This window comes from Homarus americanus, unplaced genomic scaffold (genome assembly GCF_018991925.1).
Source record: "Homarus americanus isolate GMGI-L3 unplaced genomic scaffold, GMGI_Hamer_2.0 scaffold7626, whole genome shotgun sequence".
Taxonomy (NCBI): domain Eukaryota; kingdom Metazoa; phylum Arthropoda; class Malacostraca; order Decapoda; family Nephropidae; genus Homarus; species Homarus americanus.
Window position 1 is genome coordinate 2,685,608 of NW_024718273.1, and position 19,930 is coordinate 2,705,537.

At 45.1% G+C, this 19,930-nt stretch overlaps 1 protein-coding gene across 1 annotated transcript in view; it reads right to left on the reverse strand.

Annotated features, from left to right (window-relative positions):
* Positions 1-19,930, reverse strand: part of LOC121859369 — a 532,182-nt gene that overhangs the window by 486,324 nt on the left and 25,928 nt on the right. The window contains exons 2-3 of the mRNA XM_042356146.1: positions 14,770-14,838; positions 3,375-4,343 (exon numbers count right to left, since the gene is read on the reverse strand). Coding sequence (XP_042212080.1) covers positions 3,375-4,343; positions 14,770-14,838 — 1,038 coding nt within the window. The remainder of the gene's footprint in view (positions 1-3,374; positions 4,344-14,769; positions 14,839-19,930) is intronic.

Consider the following 19,930-nt stretch of genomic DNA (forward strand, 5'->3'; position numbering starts at 1 on the left):
CTTTAGATAATTACTAAAGGCAGTTGGGATTGGGATAGATTCCAAAGCTAAGCAATTTCCACGGGTCACTTCTTCAGTGTCATTGCGAGTTAACACCTTCTTGTAGGCTGCTGAGAATTGTCGAGCCGTGGGATCGTTGTTGCACCCTCCCATACTCCTAATTTTGCCAAAATATAGTTATATGTGATCCTGACTAATCTTGTAAGTTAAAAAGTAATCCAAAAGTGGTTTTTAAGTAACAATTAGCAATTTGCTAATTGTTTGCAGACTTTTGCAACAAACAAGGAATCCAATTAATCCTGTTTTTCTTCTGAATTGAACAATACAGTAGGCAACTTTTCAGGCAGATACTGTTGTACACTTTCAATGAACTTCATTACCTCTGAATTATCATCTGCTTGCAAAGGGCGCTTCCAGCCGTAACTACACAAGTTCCGATAATTCATGATGTCAAACAGTGCATTGAGTGTACGTATGAATTTTATTGTTCCTTGGCAACCATGAAACCCGGGTATCTTCTCATCCAAACAAAACTGGAGGGAGTTGGCAACAGTCACTAAGTAACTGCACGGCCAATTTTACATTCATTTTTCTTCACGTATGCAATATGTAAAGCTCTTAACTTGTTTCCGAGATGCAGACTTCTTTTTCCTGTAACTGGTGGAGACTGACAATGAATTGCCACTCAGTTGTATTTCCTTCTGCATAAAAAAATTTACCTAGATCGCCAAGAGAATTTCTTAACAACTTGAACATATGACATGGATCAAGAAAAATGCACACTGGCTTGCCTGTAGCAGGAGGATCATATTTTATATTTTCAGGATTCAAGCTGCAACCAAGATTTTTCATCATAGCCAAATTAGGAGCTGCAGCATCAAAAGTTAGAGATACAATATTCACTCCAACTGAATGAAATTTGTTCAAAGCCAGCAAAACTAAATTACTGCATTCATTACCACAAAGTCCATTAATAAAGAAATATCCAATTGGTAATTAAAAAGTAGGCTTGTGTGACATTACCATAAGCGTGAGAGCTTCTTTAACTACAGCCAAGCAATCATCATATACTTCATATAGTTCAGTCCCCATGTCGATAAACCCGTGATATATTTTGCCATCCCATTCAACATGTTGACTAATAGCCATTTCATCCATCACCAAAGAAAAAATATTACCAGAAGTTCGTCTATGGATTTCTCGACCTTCTGCTCGAGTGCACTGAATGATGCCTCGGTAAATCTGGGTTTCACTTCTACTGTATTGTACCAATTTTCCAGCGTTCGTGGATGAGGCAGACAAGTAACAAAAGTTTTTCTTATGAATTTATACGATTGTGGAGAGTAAAGGTTCAAAGTAAGAGCAAAACTTCTCAAAGCTGGGGCATATTGAGCATGTACTGGCTTGACGCTATTCTTAGCAATCTGTCTTTTCACTAGGTCAGTCACTCCACCAGCACAGGATTCTACAATAGTCAGATTGTCTTCAGTCACTAGGTTTTTTTATTTTAATACACTAATCACAGAACACAAGTCGACATTTCTCTTTTTCGGTTGTCGTGTTTTCTGTTGCAAAATTTTCTCCAAGACTTCACAAGTTATTCCTCTAATTTCCTCTTCATCACTTTCGATGGAGAATTTGTAAAATTCGCTTCTCGGTGATTTTGTGCTGCCAAACTATATTCCCAGGCTTGGCAATACACATGTCAGAAAGTGATCGTCTCAACAATCATCTTGTATTGCTACTCAAAGCAGTAGCTCATACCTATCTACAGGTGAGCTACACATATGTAGGCAAACAGTTCACAGCACGAAACGTATCTCACAAAGCTGTCAAAAGTAGAACCAGCATGAATAAGTTAATGTTGTTCAGAGGAATCTAATGATCAGTCTGCAAGGTAAAAATGCACAGAAATCCCCCTGTGCCATGATAAGGATAATTGATGCCAATGATTAGTGTTGTTCATTGAAATGTAGCTTTATTGTACTATAGTATATAATAAATGGTTGAAAATAAAATAATAGCTTTACTTAATCACACAGGGATGCTATGTAAACAGTGTCAATGAGGGTCACTCAGCCTCCTGGCGCACGACCAGCCTATACAAAGATGGAGCGCCCGGCATGCCACCTTCACCTTTTATACCACCATGACTTGCGCAACAATTATCTTCAACTGTCACTTGGCTTGTACTGTACTTCACACTGAGCTGAAACAGTCGACTTCTTTCCCTAGGTAGCGCTCTGGTGCTAATATACTTCTGCTTAGGACGCCCAGAACATCTTAGCACCATCCAGGCATTACAGGTCGGAAGGAGATATGCCTGGGGCGTTCTAGAACGTCCTACTCTGATCGAGGTTTACAGTACGTAACTAAATCATAAAAAAATTATGCAAAACATTCTAGAAAATGCTTACATAACTAATACATCAATATATACAAGGAAATCTCACAAAACTTGCCAAATAACTGCTGCTTGGAATAGAAAATAATGAGAATACCTAGTTCACAAAAATTATAAAACTAACTTTTTCTTTATTTCAAACCTTTTTCCACTCAGTACCTGAAAGTTAATGTTTTCACGCAGTTGTATCTTTACATACATTAACTTCAGCATTAGACTGATCCAGAACTGGGTATCCTTAACATAGATATATGGATTTATTTGCGATATATCAATATTAATCGAACATTATTTATGAGGTAATGAACTGCAAGGACTACGAAAGGGGCGGGGCTTGTTAGCCTACTACCCTCCCCCCCCCCAGCTAAAAATAATTATTGGTTAGGGCGTGAGTCATCACAGCTAAGGTTCAAGGCCTCTTGGTGTCAGTAATCACAACACACTAGGTGTAAGGTCTAATATTATTAATAATAAAACACGAGGGGTAAAGCCTCCTATTGCTAGTAAACACAGCACATGCACTCGGTGTAGGGCTTCCTTGTGTTAGTAAACACAACACACTAGGCGTAAGGCCTCCTAGTGTCAGTAATAATAAAACACTAGGGGTAAGGTCTCCGAGAGAAAGAGAGAGAGAAAGAGGGGGGGGGGGAGCAAGCAAACATCTTGAGCAGCTGTTACCTCTAACACTGTAACTTCTTGGGACCGCCATTCCTAATTCTCTTGTTTGGGCACAAAATTTGGCTCCCCACAGTAATCTTTATTAGCAGTTGGTAACGTAATATCAAATTTGGCGAGATTGATAACCTATTCTTATTAAAATTTTACGTGAGAATTAAATGCCGTGCTGGTGTTTAAAGCATATAGAGTGATGGTTCACTGTTTCGTCTGTTATTTATGGATAATGATTATTATTACTTTATAAACATGGTTGATTAAGTTTCATGCCTGGCTGAACACACTCATTACTTACTTGGTGGTAGTAGAGTCTATTTCCCCAACGAAGAGCAGGTTAGCTATTTCCTCATCTATTGGGTATGGGAAGCTTGCAGATGATTCAGGAAGACCAAAGTTAGCTGCTGATGGGAACTGTGCTGAGTTGGCCCCTACAGGCTGAGGGAAGATGCTGCTGGATGAGGGTGGGAACTGGCCTCTTGAAGCAGAAGGGAACTGTATCGGTTGTGAACCAAATGGATTAATCCCGGAATCAGAGAAAGATGATAAAAAGGAGGGGAAGTTATTAGCGGTACTACCAGCAGCAGGTCTGTTAGCTTGAGAAGCTCCAGACGAACCAGTGAAATATGAATTGGAAGATCCGCTAAATCCGGTGCCTGGAGAACCAAAAGTACCGCCAGGCGATGCACCTAATGAAGAACCTGAAGATCCACCAAATATTCCACCAGAAGAAGAACTGAAATCGAGACCTGGAGCTCCACCGAAAATTCCACTTGCTCTGCCGAATATTGGTTCTCCTGATGGGTTGAACTCTTGACCTGTCAGTGCACTGAAGTCAATACCTGATGATCCACCGAACGTGGGGCCCGAGGACCCACCGAACGAGAACGCCGATGACTGGTCTCTACCGCCTAAATTTGATGAACTTTGTGATGATTGTGAGGACTTGATGCCTCCCCCTTTGGAGACACCTCTGTTCGCTCCGCCTTTACGGCCCCCTTCAGATCCAGGCCTGGAACTTCCGAAGCCAGCGCTCCCGCTGAACTGAAAGGCTTGAATCTCGTCATCAGTCTCACTCCGCTCCGTGGTAGCTGCCTCCAAGAAAGAGTCCGGACCTCCCCCGAGACCAGGAAAAGCGCCAGAAGCTCTTGAACTGCCAAAGCTCCTGGAACCTCCCTTTCTAGATCTGAAGGGCTGGCCTGATCTGAAGGAACCAGTTGAAGAAGGAGCCGAGAATCCTGGGAAGCTTCCGAATGAGGAGGAGGATCTGTGAAAACAAGAGAACAAAACATACTGTATTTCATTTCTTTGCTGGCATTGAAGCAAAGTACTTTAATAACCTTTAATTATCAAAAGTGAAGAAGGAATTATTATATCACTTCAAAAATTATTTATATTTGAAAATAGCACAGCACAAATGACATGACCATGGAAGCAGAAACGTAAGACATCACTGGCCGTTGCCCTTGTGGACATCCGGAAGGCCTTTGACCTTGTTGATCACTGCACTGTTATCAACAAGGCTATTGCACTTGGGCTGCCCACCAACCTGGTATCATGGCTCACTGATTTCTTCAGTGCACGTCGCCAGGCAGTGAGGTATCAGGGCTTGGTCTCCACATTCCAACACCTCACCTGCGGTGTTCCCCAGGGGACCAAGATGGGACCACTGTGCTTCCTCATTCTGATCAACGACGCTCTATCGGACACTCCTCACAGGTGGAAGTACGTGGATGACTGCACTGTGGGGGTTTCAGTGGACAACACCGCACCAGACTACTCATCGCTACAAGGCACCCTAGACAGGCTACAGGCATGGACCACGGAGAACAAGGTCACCATCAACCACACCAAAACCGTAGTCATGCACATCAACACCGCCACCACTCCAGTGCAAGCCCCAGCAGTCACAGTGGGTGCCCATCCTCTCCAGCTGGTGCAGTCTGCCAAACTCCTGGGTGTAACCATAGACAACAAACTTGACTGGAAGGCCCATGTAAATAACACAGTCAAGGCATCCTCGTATCGTCTCTACATGCTACGACGACTTAGGTCACTTGGGACACCCACGCCAGAGTTGAGGACCATCTACAACGCCTTTATTCTCCCCAAACTAACGTATGCGTCACCAGCCTGGTCGTCTTCTCTCAACTCCACCCAACAACGTCAGCTAGAGAAGGTACAGAAAAGGGCCTGGAGAATCATGCTCGGCGCAGAATACTCCGGCTACACCAACGCTCTCTCCACCCTGGAAATGCCATCCCTCAGTGACCTCCACCACCAAGCACTGGAAAGGTTTGGCAGTGGACTACTGCACCACCCTCGTCATCGCCACCTCCTGCCACCTGCAGCCCCCCACCCAACTCGCGCAGTCCGCCACTACAACAAAATTCAGCCCATAAGAGCCCGCACCGATAGATATAAGAACAGCACCATCCCATCTATTGTTAAAATAATAAACAACTCCTGATTTATGTACTGTACAGCCCTGTAAATGTATTCAATGCATATTATATCATTATGTCTAAATCAAATGTAAGTCTGTATATTTTCAGCCACCAGCTGCAACTCTATTAATAAACCGTTCATTATTATTATTATTATTATTATTATTATTATTATTATTATTATTATTATTATATGTGACTACGAGTCACACGCACTTGCGCACTGTAAGGTAACTGGCTCTCTCTCTCCCATCAGAAAGCGACGACGTTCTAGTAACCCAGAAATGGCATTACAAATATCATTCACAAAGGGCACACATGAAGTTATAATGGGCAGTTGTTGTTAATACACGAAACATATAATATAAAGCAAATGCATTTCTCCTCGTTACTCTACTATAATATAATTTAATGGAAGAAAGGATTTTTGCTGCTTGAAATTATCAATTAGTACTTGAAGTGATTTCCTGGTGCATTTCTGCTACACTAAGGTGAGCCTGAGAGCAACAATAATGGACTAACATTATCACTGTTTGCTTGCTTTAAATTAATACACATCCAGTATTTAAACTTTAGTAAACCCACCCAGCGATAATTTCCAAAGTACATATTTTTTCATTTATATTCAAATAATTGAATGGAAAATGCAGTCTACTACGTCAGAAGAAAGTAATATAATTTAAATTGCTGCGTGTAGTCTATAAAAATTTTCAGGTTACACTAATGTGATATATCTGTAGCTTCCGCGTTGAGAGTAACTGAATTGAATTGACACAATTTATTAAGCGAGAAAAAGACAGATACAGAGTGGATAATAATACAAATTTTAACATGGCTGAGCCAGTTGAGAACCTGAGCTCTCCTGTAGGCACCTGATATATACTATACATTTATCTCAAGGAAGTATTATGTAACATTTAGTAACATCTGGAATAGTACAATAGCATGGTGGTAATAAGAACATCTCATAATGTTACCACGGTTATCACTTCAATATTTATTTATTTTATTTTTATTAGTATTATTTTTTTTATTAAAAGTATATACATAAATTAGAGTGGAATTGAAAAACATAAATATATTGGGGAAGCAGTACAACATGAGTTGTACAGTAATAAGGTTGTGTTCTGACCTCACTAGGGGAAAGGTCACGGCAGCTTAGCTCCGCTCCTGGGGATAATTACCAGATATGGCTAGTGCTACTTGTAAACGGGGTTATGCCCATCTGTGGACCGAGTTACAGAATACCAAGGAAAAAAACCTGAAATTAGAGCAAGGAATCTTGAAATTAAAGGAAGAGATAGCAAAGATGAAGGAAGAAACGAGACAGGGAAAGCCGGTGAATGACGAATGGAAGGTTGAGAGGAGAGGGACTACCAAGCTGGTGGTTAAGAAACACACCTAGGATACAACAACGGCAACAACAGCTAAGTGTACCAACTCGTTCAGTCCCTTGATAGACGAAATGGACGTTAGTACAGTCAGGGACAGGGCTGCCAAGGAAGGTATAAATACTTTAATTGTTGGTGACCCACAGGTAAGGTACTTGGACAGAGCCTTTTGTGGTAAAAACAAAAATAGGATGAGGGTGTGTTTGCCAGGAGCTGGGGTGGGGGATATAGTTGACGGAATGGACAATACCTTGTCTGGTAATGGGAACAAACCCATTATCTGCCTCAGTGCAGGAGGCAACGATATTGGCCTGTGTAGGAGTGAAGAGCTTCTTGATAAGTTCAAGACAGCTATAGATCGTATTAGGACTAAGGGAGGGATCCCTATCATATGTGGTGTCCTGCCTAGAAGGAGAGTTAGCAATGAATGGTTGTCAAGGGCAGTTGGTGTCAACGGCCGTCTTGACGGATATTGCAAGTCAATATCAGTCCCATTCATTGACAACTGGGACAACTTCTACGGCAGAAGGGACCTTTATGCTAGGGATGGGGTGCACCTGTCTCGGGAGGGGGTGGCAACCCTGGCTGGGTCTCTAGAGGGGGCAGTTCAAAAGATATCGAAGTCTTTAAACTGCTAGGGGAACATGAGGGCACGGGGGTGGAGGAGACTGCAGTGGGAGCTGGTAAACAAAGTGAAAGATTACAGGGAAATAGTGTTAGGAATAACGACAAAACTAAAGCAGACAGGGAGTTTAAACCTAAACGCGGTAAAGGGAGGACTCAGAACACGACTAACTTAAATGTCTACTACGCGAACAGTAGAAGTATGAAAAACAAAATGGATGATATTACGGCCTTGGTATGTACCGAAAAAATCGACATAACTGTGGGTTATGTATCTAAGCTATTGTGCTGAGTAGCAACCTTGTATATAAGCTACTGTGCCGAGTAGCATCTATGTATATAATTACGTGGCAACACTGCACGTGTTATGTGGCAACATTGCCTCGAGGCTGCCATATGGCAAGGCAGTTTCAGTCTGACTCCGTGGGTCGTGCATGGCACACGCTAGTCACTACTTGTATTTCTCCTATCCGTTAATAAATGGACTTCAGTGTTACCCTGTGTTTCCCTACCCATCACTGCCTTCTTCAGGGAACACTTGGAACCTTCATGGCGCAGTGAGTAGGATCTGTGGACTTACAAGTGTGTGAACAATGGACAGTTAGCCGGCGATGTGCGTGTCGATGTGCGTGTCGATTCTGTTGTGTTGTGTTGCGTTGTGTTTCGCCGCGACGTGCAGTGTTGCGCCGTCACAGTGCGTTTTAGTGACGGTGGCAGTGTTAGTGTCAATGCATTAGTGTATCTACAGGGGAGAGTTGAGCATTGGCCTCTTTTTTGTGGTACCCACGGAGCACGCAGGCGTACACCCTTCTCGTGTGACATCTGGGGAGACACTAACGTTCTCGCCTCCACAGCGGCTACAGCCACCAAGGCCACCACGATCTGCTCTCTCAGACACACACACACACACACACACGCATGCACGCACGCACTCACGGACAGAACAGTGGACTCTATGCGTTATTTCTGCGCTGTTTACGTCATATATATGTGGTTTGAGCTGATGAGGCGCCACTTTATATACTAAACAGCGCAGTTCAAGCATACTAAGATGGGCGGTAAGAAGGGACAACGTCAAAATGGGAGACATGACTCCCCACCACCTTCCCCTCCACCGGGTGCAGACTCTCATCCTCCACCTCCAGCGACGGACATTGCCACAATTTTGAGGTGGATGGACGACAGGGACGAGAGACGCAGAGAAATGGAGCTTCAGAGGGAGGAGATACGAAGAGAGGAGGAAAAGGCGTGCTTTGATTCATTATTGGCGACCCTGGCGCTAACCCACCCTCCCTCACTCGCAGGTATCGCGCACCAAGGCGCCAGTACCCTTCCTCCCCCACCACACCAGCGTCCTCCAGGTACTCTCGCTTCTCCAACAGCTCCCAAGGCATATGTTCAACCCCCACCAGCCCTCTCACCAGACGTCACGTTTCAGCTTTATCGTGAGTGGAGGCGGCGGTGGATAGATTACTCCACGATGGTAGACCTTGATAGCATGCCTCCAAACAAACAGCTCATCCAACTGCGGATGTGTTTGTCGCTGGAGACCCAGAGAGTTTTGGAGCACACGTTGCAAGTGCCTCCCGATTCTACGTCTTCAGTGACGGATGTTCTCGACCTTTTACAGGAGCACGTTAAAGGTCGGAATAACGAGGCCTTGTGTCACCGCGCCTTCACCAGTTGCAAGCAGGGCGGAGAATGAATCCTTTGACGACTTTTTTGTACGTTTGAAGAGTTTGTCGGAGGAGATCGACGTCTGCAAGGCGCACAGCCGGGAATGTGAGGTAGCCTGGATCAAGCATGGGATCATGACAGGTGTCAGGCAAGAAGAGTTGGTGCAGCTACTCATCCCCCTGGACGATTCCTCCACACTCCAGGTGGTAGTGACTGAATGTCGGTCATACAGGCCACCAAGTCCGCCACCTCTGCATTACGGGCCCCACCTGCTGTGAGAGCTATCTCACAGTTCAAGAAGGGTAAGAAGGCGGCCAACAACGTGAAGGCTGCCGCACGTTCTTCCACGCTTCCGCCTAGTGCTTCCTGTGGCAGCTGTGGAAACCAGCATGGCCCCAAGACATGCCCGGCCGCCGACGCACTGTGTCGTGGATGTGACTGTAAGGGCCACTGGTCTAACACAGACAGGTTCCCTGCACGAGGCCGCAAGTGTCAGGCCTGCGGTCGCTATGGACACTACGACAAGTGCTTCCGCCAACCCAAGCCCAAAAGCCCGAGACGGGGAGGAAAGCAGTGCACTTCCGTCGGGGTGGTTCGCACGCAGCCTCCTTCAGATGGCCCATGCAGCCCCAAGCAGCAGCTGAGTCACATGGGGAGGGTGGAATCGACCACATGCCCCAGGGCTACCCCTTCCCCTACCATCCGCGTCGCCGTCACACACGGTGATGTGTCGGGTCACATCGAGGTGATACCGGACACCGGCGCTGATACTACGGTGATAGGTCTGAAGCACCTCCAGAAACTGGGCCTCACCAAACGCGACCTGGGACCACCGCCGCAGCTGCAGTACTACAATGCGGACGGTTCCCAGATGCCGGACGCTGTGGGCTCCTTTCAAGCGGAGATCACCTACGGCGACAGGTCGTGTCACGGATGGATCGACGTGCAGCCTACTCTCGCTACACCCTTGTTGTCGTGGGAGCACTGCAAGGAGTTAGGCGTGGTGCCCAGAGACTTTCCTGAGCAGATCCTAGCTGCTCGGTACACCACCAGCAGGGTGCGTGAATCAACGAGCGACGCCCCTGGCGCTGCCGCACAGAGCTGCCCAGAACCCGCGTCCACTCCCGCCCCGTCTCCACCCAAGTCATGGCTGCTTCCTCTTCACAGCGAGACGTCTCCTTCAGCCGCAAAGGCCTACTTCCTGAAGGAGTACTCGGATGAGCTGGTGACGAAGGAGGCCCTACGGACCGCGCCACTGAAGGCTATGGCGGCTCCGCCTATGAGGATACACCTGCGGGAAGATGCGCAGCCGTTTGCCATACACACTCCCCGGTTGATCCCTCTCGCCTTCAGGGATTCAGTCAAGAAGGAACTGGATTCCATGGTGGCCCAGGATGTCATCGTACCCGTTGGTGACGACCCGTCTCCTTGGTGCCACCCTCTAGTCGCTGTGGCTAAGACTAACGGTGGAGTGCGGATTACTACCGACTTGTCTAAGCTTAACAGCCAGGTGTCCCGTCCCGGCCACCCTTCACCCACACCTTTTGCAGCTATACGGAGTGTGGACCCGAAGGTACGGCACTTCTCGACAATGGACGCCCTCAGTGGTTACTGGCAGTTCCCACTGAAGAAGGAGGATCAGCCACTGACCACTTTCATCACGCCTTACGGACGCTTCAGCTACTGCCGTGGCCCTGTGGGATTCGCTGCTACGGGGGGACGCCTTCTTTCTCCGTGGTGACATGGCACTTCAAGGCGTGACCAACTGCGTGAAGGTAGTGGATGACGTCTTCCTCTACGATGAGGAATACCTGACGCATCTTCGCCGCATCGACGAGGTACTGACCAGGTGTAGGACGCATGGCATCACTCTGAATGCCGAGAAGTTCGTCTTGGCCGCACCTGCAGTGTCTTTCTGCGGCTACCGACTCTCAAGGGATGGCATTGCTGCGGACCCGGAGAAAGTTTGCACCATAGCGGACTTTGCAAAACCTGCCAACCTTACGGATCTCAGGTCTTTCATGGGCCTGGTGAACCAGCTGGCAGAATTTTCTCCTGACGTCTCCGCCGCTGCCGGGCCTCTCCGCCCCCTGATAGCCCCAAGAGGACTTTCACATGGACCCCTGACCACGACCTCGCCTTTCAAAGGTGAAGGAGGCCCTGTCAAGTCCACCTATCCTCGCTACTTTCGACCCAGCACTCCCCACCGTCCTCCAGACAGACGCTTCGCGCCTGTACAGGGTTGGTTACGCCCATCTCCAGGATCACGGTGGAGGAAAGTACCGGCTCGTACAGTGTGGCTCTCGCTTCCTCACCGTTGCTGAGTCTTGCTACGCTACCATCGAGCTGGAGCTGCTGGCAGTGGTATGGGCCTTATCGAAGTGCAAGTTGTACTTGATTGGCCTACAGCACTTCGACCTCATCACAGACCACAGGCCCTTGGTCCCCATTCTTAATCACTATTCGCTGGACACCATCGAGAATCCTCGCCTCCAGCGCCTGAAGGAGAAGATTTTGGCCTTTGTCTTCACCGCAGCTTGGCGCGCAGGTAAGGAGTTGTGCATCCCGGATGCCCTCTCCCGCTCCCCAGTCAGCCGCCCGACACCTGAAGACAAGATGCTCAGCACCCAGGCCGGTTTCTCCGTCAGCAACATCGTCACTTTGCAGGCCATACAGTCCCTCGCCAGCACCCAGGCCTCAGTGTCGCCACTCGACAGCGATCTGGCCCTTGAGGAACTACGGACCGCGGCACGCGACGACCCCTCCTACACTCAGCTCTTGGAGAGTGTGAGGACTGGGTTCCCTCGCGATCGTTTTGACCTCCACAACGCCCTACGCCTGTATTGGAAGATACGTGAGGACCTCTACGCAGATGAGGACTTCGTCCTGTATGGTGCCCGTTTGGTCGTCCCTGCAGCTCTCCGTCGTCGCGTTCTGGCCCGCTTACACGACAGCCATTGTGGAGCAGAGGCCACCAAGCACCGCGCAAGGCAGGCTGTGTACTGGCCCGGCATTGACGCGGATATTGTCAATACGGTCCGTGCCTGTGAGCCGTGCCAGATCATGCAGCCCAGTCAACAGCAGGAGGCCCTCTTGTGCGACGACTAACCCATCAGGCCCTTCGAGTCCGTGTTGGCTGATTTCTTCAGCACAGCTGGGAAACATTTCCTAGTCGTCGCCGACCGACTCTCTGGCTGGCCTGTGGTGGTTATCTGTGGCTCGGACACGACGTCCTCGGCCACCATTCGCCACTTCCGGCACCTCTTTCGTGACCTGGGCGTCCCCTTACGTCTGAGGACGGACGGTGGGCCACAGTTCGCCAGCCGGGACTTCACAGGATTCCTGGAGCGTTGGGGAGTCCGCCACATTGTGCCAACACCCCACTACCCACAGTCAAACGGCCACGCTGAGGCTGCAGTCAAGACAGTCAAGCACCTCATCCTCAAGGTGGCCTCTTCAGGCAACATAGACTGTGAGGCGTTTGACAAAGGACTCCTGGAGTTACGTAATACTCCCACCCACACAGGACGCTCCCCTGCCCAGATCCTGTATGGTCACCCTCTCCGCTCTTGCGTTCCTGCACACGCCAAGGCCTTTGCGAAGGAGTGGCAGACCAGAGCCGAGAGCTGCGACCGCCGCGCCGCTACACGTGCCCAGGACGCCAAGGCTCGGTATGACGACCGTGCCCGCCCTCTTCAGCCACTGGAGATTGGTGCCCTTGTCCGCGTCCAGGACCCGACGACGACACGTTGGGACAAGGTGGGCATAGTGATGGGCGTCGGCCGGTCGCGGGACTACAAGGTCAGGATGCCGAGCGGCCGTGTCTGGTGGAGGAACCGCCGCTTCCTCCGGCCAGTCCCACCCCCTGCTGCTGGCCCCCTGACCGAGGACGAGTCACCTACACCTCACGAGGATCCGCCCCACAGTGCACCTCGACGCTCGGAGCGACTTAGGACTAAGAAGTCCGCTCAAGACAAAGACTATGAGCGTGAGGGGGGAGGGAGATGTAGGTTATGTATCTAAGCTACTGTGCCGAGTAGCAACCTTGTATATAAGCTACTGTGCCGAGTAGCAACCTTGTATATAAGCTACTGTGCCGAGTAGCATCTATGTATATAATTACGTGGCAACACTGCACGTGTTATGTGGCAACATTGCCTCGAGGCTGCCATATGGCAAGGCAGTCTCAGTCTGACTCCGTGGGTCGTGCAATGCACACGCTAGTCACTACTTGTATTTCTCCTATCCGTTAATAAATGGACTTCAGTGTTACCCGGTGTTTCCCTACCCATCACTGCCTTCTTCAGGGAACACTTGGAACCTTCAATAATAGCATTCACTGAAACATGGATCAACCTAGACTCACGTGAGTTACCGGTCAAATACCAAATTGCGGGTTACAAATTGTTCCATACCGATAGGCAGACCAGGAAAGGAGGCGGAGTAGCAATCTATGTCAGGGATAATCTGAAGTGTGAAATAAATAAGGAAATAAAAACTGAGCGGAATACAGAAACAATTTGGATAGAATTAATGGAAGGTAGGGAAAAATTAATCACAGGAGTAATATATAGACCTCCCAATCTTGATAGTTAATGAGAGACTTATCTGGGATGAAATGCGCAGGGCTTCCATCCACAACAAAGTCTGTATAGTAGGCGACTTTAACTTTGGCCAAATAGATTGGACTGACCTTACGGGTAACTCAGAATCAGAGGATTTTCTCGAAACGATCCAGGACTGTTTCCTAAGTCAACATATAACCGAACCCACCCGGGGTAGTAATATACTCGATTTAGTTCTGTCGAACAGAGAAAACCTCATAAGCAATGTCGAGGTAGGGAACGAACTTGCAAACAGCGATCACAAAGAAATTAGATTCCAGTTAGATTTTCAGGGCAGACGTAAGGAAAATTCCACTAAAGTACCAGATTTCAGAAGAGCAAACTTTGACAGTTTAAAGAGGCAGCTGAGAGAAGGGGTGTTGCGCTTGGGCGTGAACCTGACAGATGACACCGACCTGATAACGAGATCTGAGAAAAGCCAAGTTCCACGACAATTTAAATAATGAGTTACTTTATGCACAAAGGCAGAACATACCATACAAAAAACTCAGATCAGACAGGAATGACCCTAAATGGATAAATAATTATTTAAAGAACATCATTGGCCAAAGGAGGGCTATAGGTAGAAGGATAAATCATGGCAAAATTTACCTCCAGGATTATTATAAGGTATTGTTGAGTAGGGTTAAAACCGAGATAAGGAAAGCCAAGAGGAATAATGAGGTAAGGATAGCAAGGGAAGCGAAGACAAACCCCAAAGGATTCTACCAAATGTATCAAACTAAAACACGAGAAAAGATTGGACCAATACGGTTGAGAACCCCTGATCCAGTACATCTAAGATAATGACACTAGCATCTTCATTGTAGGAACATTGAAAACTCAGGGTCACTGAGGTATGAAAAAGGAAGATCTAGGAAAGTTATAATAGTGTGGGGACGTACTCACAAGTGCTATGACCAACAGAATTAAGATGACCGGTAACTTACTCGTCGTCGTCTCCGAAGTTCCGTCTGAACCTGTTGAAGGACGTAGGGGAGTAGAAATTCCTCTGTGGCCTGAAAAGAGACACAACACTTGGTCACTTCTTATGTTCTTAACAGTACCACACTATGTATTACTATACCACACTATGTATTACTGTACCACACTAATTATCACTGTACCACACAAAGTATTTCTGTACTACACTATTTATTACTGTACCATACTATGTATTACTGTACCATACTTTGTATTACCATACCACACTATGTATTACTCTCCCACACTATGTATTACTCTACCACACTATGTATTACTCTACCACACTATGTATTACTGTACCATACTTTGTATTACTGTACCACTCTATATATTACTGCACCATACTTTGTATTACCATACCACACTATGTATTACTCTACCACACTATGTATTACTGTACCATACTTTGTATTACTGTGCCACTCTATATATTACTGTACCATACTTTGTATTACTGTACCACACTAAGTATCACTGTACCACACTAAGTATCACTGTACCACACTATGTATTACTGCACCACACTATGTAGTACTTTACCACACTATGTATTACTGTACCACACTAAGTATCACTGTACCATACTATGTATTACTGTACCACACTAAGCATTACTGTAATACTGTACTACAATATGCATTAATGTACCACACTCTGTATTATTGTACCACGAGTTGCATTACTCTACCACAGTATGTATTACTATACTATACTATACTATACTATACTATACTATACTATACATTATTGTACTATATTATGTATTACTGTACCACACTATGTATTACTGTACTGCAAAATGTATTATTGTACCACACTATGTATTACTGCACTGTACTATGTATTACTGTACCACACTCTGTATTACTGTACTACACTATGTATTATTGTACCACACTGTAATACTGTACTGCGCAATGTATTATTGTACAGCACTATGTATTATTGTACCACACTGTTTTACTGTACTGCACTGTGTAATATTGTACCTCACTATTATTGTATCACACTGTATTACTGTACTGCAATTTGTATTATTGTACCACACTGTATTACTGTACTGCACTGTGTAATATTGTACCTCACTAGTTTTGTATCACACTCTTATTGTACAGCTCTATGTATTATTGTACCACACTGTATTACTGTACTGCACTGTGTAATATTGTACCTCACTAGTTTTGTATCACACTCTTATTGTGCAGCTCTATGTATTATTGTACCACACTGTATTACTGTACTGCACTGTGTAATATTGTACCTCACTAGTTTTGTATCACACTCTTATTGTGCAGCTCTATGTATTATTGTACCACACTGTATTACTGTACTGCACTGTGTAATATTGTACCTCACTAGTTTTGTATCACACTCTTATTGTGCAGCTCTATGTATTATTGTACCACACTGTATTACTGTACTGCACTGTGTAATATTGTACCTCACTAGTTTTGTATCACACTCTTATTGTACAGCTCTATGTATTATTGTACCACACTGTATTATTGTACTGTGTATTATTGTACGACACTATTATTGTATCGATCTATGTATTATTGTACCACACTGTGTATTACTGTACCACACTATGTATGATTGTATCACACTATGTATGATTGTACCACACTATGCATTACTGTACCACACTTTGCATGATTGTACTGAACTATGTGTTGGCGACAGCTTCTACACCTTAAACAAATTTACGCCTAGGTGGTCCTTGGGCCAGCCACCCTCGTTACACGACGGGCAACCATTATTATGTATTTTTGTACTACACTGCGTATTTTTGTACCAGACTATGTACAACTGTACCACTCTAGGCATTACTGTACCATACTATATTCCTGTGCCTCACTTTTTTATTGTACCAAATTATATTATTGTACAACACTATGTTTTATTGTACTCTAGATATTATTGTACCACAAGATATTCCTGTACTTCACTATGTCTTATTGTACCACACTGTGTACAGTATTACTGTACCAAACTATGTATTATTGTGCCTCACCTGTTTTATTGTAACTCACTCTATACAGTGTTACCCTACCTCTCAATGTATTACCCTTTCCACACTAAGCTGGCCCATAAGCCCCGCCCCTCGTCTATAGCCACAAATAGCTGATTGGTTCCCCTAAGCGTTTTACCTCCCCCGAACTGAACTGCGCCTGTATAAGCGCGTATCTATATCAACCTCTTATGATAAATATTGAAAACTTTCTAGAAATTCTCTCTGAAGTGCTAAAGCCTTGAAATCATCTGCAGTTTGATATTTAACATTACTTTAGATACTAAGAGGTCTGCTTACCAATCGTGAATACATTTAGTTTGAATTTTCAATGAACCAATCAGCTATAAGTATAGAAGAGGGGCGTAGCTTATAGGCCAGGTTAGAATGGAAATACTATATTGCACCACACTCTGTACAGCATTACTGTACCATTCCAGGTATTAGTGTACCACACTATATTATTGCATCACGCTAAGTATTAATGTCCCATATTATGTATTATTGTACCACACTATGTATTATTGTACCACACTATGTATTATTGTACAGTCCCGAACGAAAATTCTGGATACAGCCTCGGTAGATGGTGTAAAGTCAGCCCCACCTTTATTGGACGGCGGGTCGTTGTCGGTGATGCCACTCGTGAATAAACAAACTTTACCAGATTTGTGTCTGAATCTTTCCAGATCGTTAAACCCAAAATTCCGAGGTATGAGAAAATCATATCCAATTACAATTAGTTTAATTATAATCAATCCAATCTACAAACTTTAAAAAATATATACGGGTAATATAGAAAAAATATTTGATAACAAATGGAAATAGACACTCGGTATTCTGCATTTCAAAAGAAAGCGAAATTTATTCGTTGGGCAGTTTAAGATGAGACTAAATTAAAGTTCTATCTGAGTAAATCAAAGCAGGAATTTTACTTAATATTTAAACAAGTAGACTGGTTGTACTGTAGTAATTTGTTATATCGTGCTTGAGACAATTATAAAACCACTCCAGTGACCAGAGTGAGTGGAGGGAGGGAGGAAGGGCAGGTGCGTAACTTAGCCTGTGCCAGGCCAGCCCGGTCTAGAAAATATGACTTTCTTAAGAGAGGACAGACGTGTAGTTATAAACGTTTTAACTTTCTTTATTTGACACAGCAACTAAGAAAATATATAAAACATTTCTTACAAAATAAAATAAGAGAGATTCACGTTGTTTAGAGATGCCAAATTGGCAATTCACGGGCCCATGGGTGCCAAATTACTTACCAATTACTTAGCAAATTAAGTGCCAAAAGAGCACTGTCATATCTAAGTTAATTATGAGCCTTAAATATAAAAACATAAATTAAAGAATATAAATTACTTATAGAATTTTTCAATGCATGGGAGATTTTTCAAAAATTTCTCTCAAACATTCAAGGTTAGGGTCAAACTTTCAAGATCTAGCAACAATTTTCAAGCAGTGGCCCCACTGGTCGCTGTCCAGCCACCACCCCCAACACACACACAAGTACCCAAGCAGTCCAACAATCGAGCTCTGATAGTTCCAGTCCTCAATAAGGACTGGGAAAGGAAGTCACTGTTTTGTTTAATAAATTCATGAAACAGTTTATCCAATCAAGTTTTACATTACTTAACATGATGGTGCACATTAACAGACAGTGGGACTACTACAGGGAGTTAGTGTGAAACTACTGTACCACACTACGTATTATTGTACCACATAATATTATTGTACCACACTACGTATTAATGTACTATACTAAGTATTATTGTACCATACTATGTATTATTGTGCCACTCTATTTATTACTGTACCATTCTATGAATTACTGTACCACACTATGCATTATTGTACCACACTATGCATTACTGTACCACACTATGAATTAGTGTACCACACTATGTATCATTGAAGCTAATTCCAATATTATAAATTAATTTTATTAGAATTAGTTAATTTTACCGCCACACCACCCCGTTAAGTACTGTACTGGGGTGTCCCTCAGGACTCATTTAGTTTAAAACTCGGGTTGAAACACGACGACCCTCTTCAAGGAAAGATGTTGTTTAATAATACGGTCGTTAGTCTTTTCACTTTGTATTGATCACAACAGTTCCACAATACTTGCCCAACAATAACCTCCAGATGTCTTCCTTGGCTCGTTATACTTTACACTCTGAGTAGAAACGGTTGACTGACTCAAGGCCACTCGCTTCTGCTTAAATATGTCTCGTCAGACGATCCTGGAACAACCTACACAGGTCTGGGAAGTTCAAGTATGTTCTACTCTGATCAAGGCTTACAATAGGAAGTATATCATAACACAAATGATGTAATACATTCTAGAAAATTCTTAATGAGTAGTATATCAATATATGCACGAAAAACTCCCTAAACTTGCCAAAATAGCTGTTGCTTGGGACAGAAAAAAATCAAAACACCGAGTTTGCAAACACTATAATACCAAATTAAGCCTCGGCATAACACTATCCCCTCCCCAATCCTTGTGCCGTCCCGACACAACCTATTCAATATGTACATAATAATCCTCCATGTTGCTAGGTCTCCTTTTCTTCCTCTGATGCCGCCGACATACTGGAATGTTCTCAGAGTCCTCCCTTGGCGCAGCAACCTCAGACACATCCTCAGATTGGTCCCCCTCTCTTGTCACGTCGAATTCCGCTAAGAGGGAACAGTGCTCCTCTTCATGGTCCATGGTCGGGTTCCCCGGATTGATACGGCCCCGAGTTCTTCCAGGATCTCCGGGTGGATCCTCGTCGAGGTGACAGCTTTTCAGAGTCTCCCCAGGTGTACTGCCCTGGTCCATTATACTGCCACAGATGATTGACATGGACCACATTCGGCTGTCTTCCTTCTTGCCCTGATCCGGTAGGTCACATCTAAAAGGCGTTCCATTACAGTGTATTGTCCTTCCCATGGATTCTGCAACTTCGGTGACTGACCCTTCTTTCGCAAAGGGTTATACAGACAGACTTTATTACCGCCCTAGTAACAGACTTGGCTTGCTTTGACATCATGGCTGCGCTTTATCACTTCACCCGAGAACTCCAAAATTTCTCTAACTTGATGGTGGACCTCCGTTAGCC